At 39.2% G+C, this 10,000-nt stretch overlaps 1 protein-coding gene across 1 annotated transcript in view; it reads right to left on the bottom strand.

Annotated features, from left to right (window-relative positions):
- LOC138013098 (uncharacterized) overlaps window positions 1-10,000 on the bottom strand; it is a 37,935-nt gene that overhangs the window by 8,561 nt on the left and 19,374 nt on the right. Inside the window, exons 3-7 of the mRNA XM_068860063.1 lie at window positions 7,644-7,679; window positions 6,550-6,858; window positions 4,230-4,517; window positions 3,159-3,470; window positions 2,393-2,689 (exon numbers count right to left, since the gene is read on the bottom strand). Of these exons, the coding sequence (XP_068716164.1) occupies window positions 2,393-2,689; window positions 3,159-3,470; window positions 4,230-4,517; window positions 6,550-6,858; window positions 7,644-7,679 (1,242 nt within the window). The remainder of the gene's footprint in view (window positions 1-2,392; window positions 2,690-3,158; window positions 3,471-4,229; window positions 4,518-6,549; window positions 6,859-7,643; window positions 7,680-10,000) is intronic.

Raw genomic sequence — 10,000 nt, 5'->3', positions numbered from 1 at the left:
GAAATATAAGTGCTACACGGCCAACGTTTGTATAAACGTGACCTTTCCTTGTAACCGTCCTTAAGGGCCCACTGACGTATTTTTTTGGGTGCGTTGCTAAGGATGTAATGGTTAAGTAATTTGAGAGAATTTGGCATTATTTTGGTCAGTTTCCAACTTTTGTAAGCCAATGACCCTAAATATGACGTCATCATACCACGCCCATGGTCACGTGACCAATAAAAGAAAACTCTAAATTTGTCTCCGTGCTACGCAATTTGGGTATTTAATCGATGGTTTGATAATTCGTATTCGTTTTTGCATCCAGCCAAGCATGGTTTTCTTTTTATTTTGAAAAATGTTCTTTTTAAAGGCATAAACGATATTGAAATACCCATAACTTTTTCAAAAAAGATGATTTTAAAAAATCAATGCTTAGCTATATTCTGTATTTGGGGGTGAAACGTGCCATGTAAAAAAAAATTTAATTCAATTTAAAATGGCCGGAAATTTAGCTTTTTTCCCAAACCGGAAGTCAGTTCGTTTACGCATGCGCAGTTGATCGGAGAACGAGCGCGAGGAAGGGCTAGGAAAAACCTTCGATGGAAACAACAGTTTCTGTGGTGACTTTTGCTTGTGAGTGGGTTTTCTTGCAGTTCATGATATGATGACGTCATTTACCGAAAGTAACATTTCACTTCCTTAGCAACGCGCGAAAAATCCGGCTGTGGGCCCTTAAAGGCCCATTTTAGCCCAATACGCAACGCGATAGTTTTTATTTGTTTTGATTCTCGAATAGCGTATTCCGATTGGCCAACTATTTTTGTCGCGCAAGTTAATGCTGTTGAAAACAAGAAACATCGCCATTAGTCTGATCTTCGTGTGGTTTACCGGGTGAATTTAACAAGTGAAACCGCTAAAATTGCCTTTTATCTTTATGGAATCGACTGATTTAGACATTGGAGAATCACCTGAGCGGAATATTTACAGTTCGGCTAATCAGCAAGAGGAATAGAACAATTCTGAAGCTAACGAGCTAGATGACATTATTCAGTGCTGAAATGCATGGCTTACTTTATTAAAACTAACTTTTATTTTGTCAGTTTCGATTTGTTGGGATACCTGGGACGCAGAAGTAAAATGCTCTTGTAAAGCTGCTCTTTCTCAAAAGAGTGGCCGAGGTTGCTTTCTTTGTCTCTTCTATCGCCCCGGCAATAGGACGTTGTCAACCAATCTCTAGAGACACCAATCACAATAGAGAAACGTACGACTTTTGGTGGACGAACAAAAGACACTAACGACAGATCTTTTGTTTTCGTCCACCAACATGGCGGCGATGACGTCAAGTGAAAACCATCTATTCGTCATGTTGTTCGATACTATTCGACTTCAAATAGGACTATTTTAGACACATATAGATATGACATACTACGATAAAAATATGTATCATAAGTACAGAACGCATTCAAATCAGGACCTAAACTGAGATTTATCGACGGAGAGCTTTTGACGAAGAAGATTCTGAAAGGCTTTGTGAGATTCTTTGAATTTTTTTTTTTTAATTTTCTGATACAGGAAATCAAGCCGGGCGCTCCTTGCGTCTAGGGTGAAAATGGGCCTTAAAATGCGAGGTAAAAAGGTAAAGTCAGCTTACAGGCCTAGTGGCCCATCAGGCCGGAACTTATCCCCGGTTTCTGTAGCATGAAGCGACTAGGAGTATTTCTTCTTCTCCCTGGATGGGATGCTAGTCCATCGCAGTGTTACCCCCAGCATTCGCTGGTACCCATTTATACACCTGGATGGAGAGAGGCACCCAGGGAGTAAAGTGTCTTGTCCAAGAACACAACACAATGTCCCCGGCCAGGTCCCGAACCCGGACCATTCGCTCCGAAGTGGAGCACACTAACCGTGAGGCCACCGCGCCAGGTACAATTGACATTTTGTCCACATGTTTCCTAGACAATGACGTCATGATGACGCCAGAAAGTCGGATTTAAAAGTTCATACCTTATTCATAAATAAACAATTCTTCTTATAGGATGCCCTTTACTAGAAATACTCTAGGCTATGAATTTGAAGCTAATGGTACCAATCTTGAGTGGTGAGATATACAAAGGGTATATTGCATTTAACAATCAAGGGCATTTGGCTTGCAAAATTATAAGTATGAAGGCAGGTGGCCTTTTGTTTGCATCTCATTGTGATTAATTATGACAGAATCACAAAATAGCTGCCTTTACCACGAAGGAGCAGGAGGAGGAGGAGGAGGACTTTACCACGAAGGAGCAGGAGGTAGAGGAGGAGGAAGAGGAGACGAAGACGAAGAACCACTATGATCACAATTATAAAATAACCCACCTTCTAACCCAGGTACAGTTACGCCGACATGAGAGATCATTACTAATTTGCATACCTGTGGAAGCAGTTACGGCATCAGAAGAGCTGCTGCATAGACTGATGTTAAATGTAGTGACGCCATATAAAGAGATTGCGTTACACGTGTATAATCCAAAGTCTTTGGATGACGAAATTGACAGATTAAAAACTCCGTTTACACTCCTATTGGAAACAAGTTGCCCTCCTTTTGACCACTCATAAAACTTTGGAGATATGCCAGGTGCATTGCAAAATAGAGTTATCGTGTGACCTATTTCTGACGTCGTACATCCCGGAGACAGTGGGCTAATCCAGATCCTACCTTGTGGAATTTCTGAAAGTATAAAAGGGGCTTTACCCATTGGTTTCTAAACACTGAAATAAGTTGTTTACTTCACTTCACTTCACTTCACTTCACTTCACTTCACTTCACTTCACTTCACTTCACTACTTTACTTTACTTTACTTTACTTTACTTTAATTAACTTTACTTTACATTACTTTACTTTACTTTACTTTACTTTACTTTACTTTACTTTACTTTACTTTACTTTACTTTACTTTACTTGTGCATTCCTTTTTTGCGTACCAGTCTTTGCACAAGGAAGGTGGGGTATCGCACAACAAATTAACATAAGGGTAGGGTATACAGGGGGCCATCGTGAAGTGAAGGTAGAAAGTGGGGGAAACACGGAAAAGTTGGCTGAACCAGGTTTCTTAGCAATTCAATCACATGGAATATCTTAAATTATCAATTTACAAATTTATTTTAATCCACACTAAAGAATGCAACAGTCACGTACCTATTTCCTCCGTCTTCGTTGGCACCATTGCCTTACTTGGGATACTAACATCGCTTTTCCAATTCTTATACACTGCGTATACTCTGAAGAAATATTCTTTCCCTTCTTTTAGATCAATCACAGTCGCTGTCGTATTGCTTACAGTACAATCCTGACCAATAAGATTTTCCATACAGTGAGCCTCTTTCCAAGTCGTTTCCTCACAGCATCTTACCTCTACTGTGTAGTTTGTAAGCACTAAATTGGTTGAACTCCATCCCAATACAATGGAATTCCTGGATCTTGAAATGAAATGTAGTTCGACAGGGGTACCTTCAAAATGTAAGAAATATGCGAAGCGTGGTTTCTAAGCAAGTTTCTAGAATCACTACTTCACCCTGCTTTCTTTCACCAGGGTAATTAATGTATTTCAGCAGCCAACAACTCTATTGTGTTCGTGTCACAGCGTTTTCGCAGACCAATTTATTTTTAGAATTTCCCGCGAATGAGCCTTTCACGGGAGCCCGGTGACCAATTAGAAGAAACTAAACTGACTTCATAGGGTCACCGAACTGGAACTGCCTTTAGATCGGTTTGTAAAAATGCCGTGACTTAGGCCATGTATGGGAGCTGTAGGCTCCGGGTCGTGCGTTCCTGTGTAATTTCATTGACCTACAGAGCCAAATTATGCAAAAATTCAGAAGTTGTCAATAATAATAACTTTATTTATATAGCGCTCATATCCACGTATCGCTGTCCATGGTGCTTAAAATATGCTATAATATCATTAGCGTTCGAAGACGGCGAAGATGGTGTCTTTCTAACAACGTCACACTACTCACGTAACCAGAGTAGACCCTCGATTGCGAAGCAAGAGGACTGGTCTTCAGATACACGAGAGGACTGGTAAAGAACCTTTGCGCGTATTCCTTGTTTCTGTCAAGATTACGTTCGGCCGAAATCGCCACTCACTCCCTCTCTCCCTCTGATTCCCAAAATGTTCGTTCTCCCATACATTTATTAAAAAAAAGGGACATAAATTCAATTTCCATCTTCATTAAATAAATCTTAAATATATCAATATATATTTACCAAGCTCCTTAGTTTCCATTGCTTGTGATGTTTCACTAGTCCATTTCGTAGGGAAAGCTAACCTGATATAGTACGCATGTCCAGGACTTAAGTCAGTCACCGTTATACTTTTACTAAGGTTCGTTACGACGCATGAATCGTTGAGAATGCTTTGGCTGCATCTTGTTTCAAGCCATTTCTTCGTCTTATTCGTCCATATTTCTATTGTGTATGCAACATGTTTCATGGGAGGTACATGAAATTCAAGGGTAATGCTATCCACGCTATTTGAGATAAACTGAGGTCTTGCTGGAAAGACAAAAGAAATAGAATCATGAAAAGTATTTTGCTAAACCTTTGCCTGATGTGGGATCTGCTTATATTTTGACTTCATACATTAATTTGACAGGCATTGCGGGATGCATGCCCGTAGAGCTGTTAATCAATTGTGGTCCAAAAAAAAAATTAAGTGGGTCCAATAATTATAAGTGAGGAATCTGCGAGTGACTGAAGTCTTGCATTATAAGTGACCTATGAAGAGTTCCAAACTAAAGAAATGCCTCTTTCCATCTTGAGCAGCCCATATTCGTAATAGAAAAATATAGGAATCGTATGAACGCGAGTGCATTTCGTGATTTAGGGTAAGAGTGTTTTCAGGAGGCTCGAAATAATTTTGTTATAAAAACGAGCGATTAAAAAGTAAGAAGAACGACATTTCGACCGCTCCATGGTTATTTTCAAGTTCAAGTTCATGGATAGAAAAATTCCGCATATATACAATTTCTGAAACAATAGAATGAAAGGTAAACGCTAACTTGATTGACATACGAACAATAAAAATAACAGAATGCGAAAATGAAGTGTAAATAAGAGGTGAAGAGAATGAAAACTGTTAGAAGTGTTAAGCAAACAGCTTTGCTCGGATGGAATCACTCTGTTTGTTAAATTTTTGCTTAAGGTTTCGAATAAGAAACATTTCAAAAATCAAGCAATCGAACTTGTTCGAGTGCTTCCTCAGGATCCTAAAGTTCTCTGCGATTTCACGTACGTGGCTCAAGAACAACATGGAAACGAACCACGTAAAAGATGTAAACAAGTAAAGTTGCAAATTCAGTGAAAATGAGGAGGTTACAAGATCAGAATTAACGCATGCGTCACCCGCTCATTCGAGTCCGCGCGCGAGTGGAGCTATACGCCAACACAAAAGGGATTTACGTGATCATTACACCATTTGTGTAGAATTTTCGTAGTTTCCGTGAATAGGATCTAGGAGATGTCTGTTTATATTCCATATATATAGGAATTGGAAGAAAGCTGAGCGAGATTAGCGGTATTTTTTTATTTCTGGTGTCTCATTTTGAATCATGAGTGTGCTCAGCTGAAAACTCTTTCGAGCCTCCTTAAAAGTACTTAAGTAGGCGGAAGCAATTACTTTCAAAGCATCACTAGGGACCATAAATCAGGAAATGTTCATAAAGATCATAAGATCTTTTATCATTCAATGGATTTTTTCCTTCCTTTCCATGGCAGAGAGTCCACCAAGTGACCTGCAAATAACTGTATACAAATAAGTGCTTTGCTGCAAATAATATTCTGCCCATGCGTAATTGAATTCACACTCTTGTGTGAAAATGGCAGTTCGCTTTCCTGAGATTTCAGAAAAATATTTAATTGTTGGGAATTGTGAAAAATAAAGTTAACTCAGTCATATAATGAAAAAATAATTATTCAACTCGGTTATCGCAAAATATCGTGATTTGTAAGGGGTGAAAAAGGGATTTAAGTGATCGTTACACCCACCATCTATGTAGAAAAAAATCAGGATATTTTGCTCAACCTCGTCCAGTAATTGTTAATTATTTCTTATATACTCCGTGCAATCCCCGTGTTTCCATAGCAACTTCTGTATTGCACTCTATAAAGTATTTATGCACCTGTCATTAACCAACCAGAAACGCGATATTACTCACCTAATTGATTGGCGGGAAATTAATAACAACTTCATCAACATCGTGATTGGCTCTTGTACCTCGGGCATCGAAACACCCTTTCAGCTTACTCGCGTTTAATGTCATGGGCGCTTCGTCTAATCTTTTTTCGTAACCATGAAAATTTACCACGGGAAATTTACCTTGGGAAATGTCGTTCAAACTCACTAAATACAGTCTTTCGTGGTAAAAGTGCCATTTACGTACCGCGGTAAAAGTACCCCGTGTAACCGCATCTAATAAGTAGGGTAAAATGTGCGTTTTATCAATTACGTCTTTTGTAAGTCTATTTATTTATCTTTAAAAAGCTTTATTTATTTATAGTCATGCAAAACAGAGACAACGAAAATTACCTCTATTTGAACATCTCACTCCAGCAGCTTGATTCTCTGCGCAGCCGTTTTTTCGCCAACCCGAGTGAGAACATTGACTTAAAGAAGCCTCGTCTCCATTGCACTGTACTTCGGTCATCCACAAGGTTCCATTATCCAGCTTGAAGGAGATATTATTTCGAAACGAAGAGACTTCAGTATAACCCAATGAATGACAAAGAACAGCAGCATCAACCGCATCCCACTCTGCACCGCAAACTACTCCCCATACCCCAGAGAAGTAGACTTCAACTCGGCCCTCAGAGAGATCTGGACCTTCAACTAAACGAACTGTAAAAAAGAAGCACTGATTGTAAGCTCACCAAGCACAGTTGTTTAAAAAAAATGTATATGATTCATATGAGCGAAAAAAAGGAAGGTTGATCGACCCAGCTTGACTGTATCATTCATAACTGATTTAATACGATAAAGATCTGTAATTATGTGGAAATAAGCCATTTGATTTCAGAGCAAAAGCAAAGATCATTACGGTTAACGTAGCAACGCTTGAAGAAGTTGACGAGTAATGTGTTATTATTCACTGGCTAACTATGTGCTTTATCGTGCGTTTGCGGGAATATGAATATACGGAAAATATGTGCAGGTTTCTCACAATACATTGTAATAAGTTCTTCCATTTGCCGGAAGGCAACAGGGCAGGGACGAGTTAACAGTGTACAGGACACTTTCAATATTTTTAAAGTATGACTTGACGAGGAAAGCCATATGTCAGGTTTTAGTAATAGTCTACGGAGTTTATTTTGACAGAAATATTTACGTTCTTTTCTCAGACAAGTGATATTTTTTTTATCCATCTAAATGTTTGGTTAAAGTTTTCTTCAGGGATAGCTGTCTTCATGCAGATGGAATAATGAAATAATTTGGAAGCGGTCACAAAAAAAGACATGTTTCGCCAAAGCAACATCTTAAATTAATGGCCTACTTAACAGTTGTCTAACCGAGCTTTTCAATAAAAGCAAGGTTATTTCCTCCTTATTCAACTTGCAGGACCCCACTGAAAACCGCATAGGCGAGTTGGTTCCCAGAGCCATTAATATTATATTGAAAGAACGCACCTGTTTCCTGCGACCACGCCTTCAATGCAAGGATTCCTTGAAAAAAAAAGACATATGAATTAATATTAGATAAAATTTCATGACAGTCCAAGTACTGTAAAATATAAATACTTCAATATTTTAAGTGACAGCTTACCACACAAAGAACAATGTTATAGCCTTGCATAATTCCTTATCGAGTATGAAACAGCAAATAAATAAATAAATAAATAAATAAAGGAAAGAGAGAATGAAATGCAAATAAGCAATTTCATAAATTAATCAATAATGAAGTCCTTCCCCTGGATATTCTATGGAGCCAAAGAAAATTAAACGTGAATTTTTGGATCATAATCATGTACTAATTACAATTTACTCTGAAGTCAACTTAAATGGTTCTCATTGTCCAACACGTTAAATAGTGTGGAATATTAAACAATGACTTTGACGGCTGTCGAATTCACCTCCTTCTCAGGCTAAATCGAAAACTCTGATTGGCTGGTTTTTAGTCAGGATTTCACAGTACGGACCATTACGTTACATTTCCGTATTTTTCTCTCTCCTGGGAAATTCAAGCTGAGCGAAACCCAAAACGTTTTCCAAAAAGCATTTCAATTTTTTTCATCACAGCGGCACAGTTATAGCAAGCGGATTAAAGTTTGTTTATAGAAGACGAAAATTACAAACATTCACCAAGCGGAAACGTGTCCGATCGCTCAAAGAAACGATCCCATATAATAAACAAATTACTAATCTTTCTTTTTTTCGACCGTACTGGCGAATATTCACCCTGGGTTGTTTTTTTACACACCTCGTTACACTTGGTCCGTGCTGCCACTACCTTGGGGCAACATTTCCCAGTACGGCACTTGCGCTCGGTTAGTAACTTCTTACTAACCGAGCGCGAGGGCCGTACTGGGGAGAAAATTGGCCCGAGGTCGTGGCAGTACGGACCGAGCGCAGCGAGGTCCGTACAAAAACGACCGAGGGCCAATATCCCCGGTACGGCTCGAGCTAGCTCGGTTAGTAAGTAGTTCGTTATATGGCTTTTTAATTACCTTTTGCTTTGTTTTTGCAAGCCCGTAATCAGCCCGTGGGCATTACGGCAGAATAGTGCCCTACAATTCGGTCACAATTAGCAAATCAGAGCGCGCGTTATATCGGCTACAAGCACAAGTCATATAATAATAAGAGGTTATTATTTTCGTCATGGGCCTTGTTGCCCCTTTCCGTGTACAAAGAAACAGGGAAGGAACATGACCTTGTTCTCCGAGAATGGGTTGTTCAACCTCGCTCCCCGGGTCTCTCTTCTCTGCCTCCATGCATTGGCGATAAGAAAAAGACCCTGGTTCAGGCTGGTCACGTGCCTGCCAAATTCTGAGAGGTAAACCAAATATATGTTAGGGGAGGGGAATCAATGTAGGCCTTGTCATCATTGCGTTTGAGAGAATCAGCACGCATCTGATTTTATGGTCAGACGAGCATCGACAAAACGTTTTACTGCAAGTTATTTTATACACTACATATGGAATTTAACGTGAAAGGCAGAAGGTTGTTGTTCGGACGCTACAGAAAATATACTCACGTCGCTCTAATTTTCACCCGTGTCAGCCGTGTGAAGATCCGGATTTAAGTTCAAGTGAGCAGTCGAATTGAGTAATAACAAAGAATTCTAATAGTTTGCGGCACTTTTAAAGAAAAGAAGGTTTTGCCGTGGAAGAAGACAAGTGAAACGTTTATTCAAGGGAAACAAACATATTCAGCGATCGATCAGCCAGTGTCATGTTTGATATGACAGGTATCGACCTCAAATCAAACTATATGAACATGTGCAGGTATTATATTTTGTTCCTTTGATTTTCGTTTTTCTTTCGAACGTTAATTCCTAAGTCGCATGCTTGTAGAGCGAGTAGACAGTTTTTCATCAACTTCCTGCACACAGTTTAACATGTACATTTAATTTATAACACAAGTTGTGAAGTGTATTTTTAGCCCCGGTAAAGTAAAAAAGACATTTTTTAAGCAAACTTAGTGTTTGGTCTATGCTCTGTAGAAGCAAGATTAGCTACTAGCGAAATCAGTTATTTGTGTGCACGCCAATCGCCTCTCGACATGACTCACAGGTCATATCGGTCACAAAAGCTTGACCGCTTTTGTGGGAATTCATCTCCTGCGGAAATATATCATTAGCTCATTTCACTAATTTTGAAACTTACATTGTAAAGTAAAGATTATTTTTTTGATGTCAAACGAATACACTCTCGCCCAGTTGCGTGATCAAAATATAACAAAAACCCTACCCAAGTGGGAAATTGTTTCAATCCCATATGAACCATGTGAGCGTTAGCCCTACTGATGGAAATGGGCCCACACAAGGA

The sequence above is a fragment of the Montipora foliosa genome, chromosome 8, assembly GCF_036669935.1.
Source record: "Montipora foliosa isolate CH-2021 chromosome 8, ASM3666993v2, whole genome shotgun sequence".
Classification (NCBI taxonomy): Eukaryota; Metazoa; Cnidaria; class Anthozoa; order Scleractinia; family Acroporidae; genus Montipora; species Montipora foliosa.
Note: the sequence above shows the minus strand (reverse complement) of the source record. Positions and strands in the feature narration are given on the sequence as shown.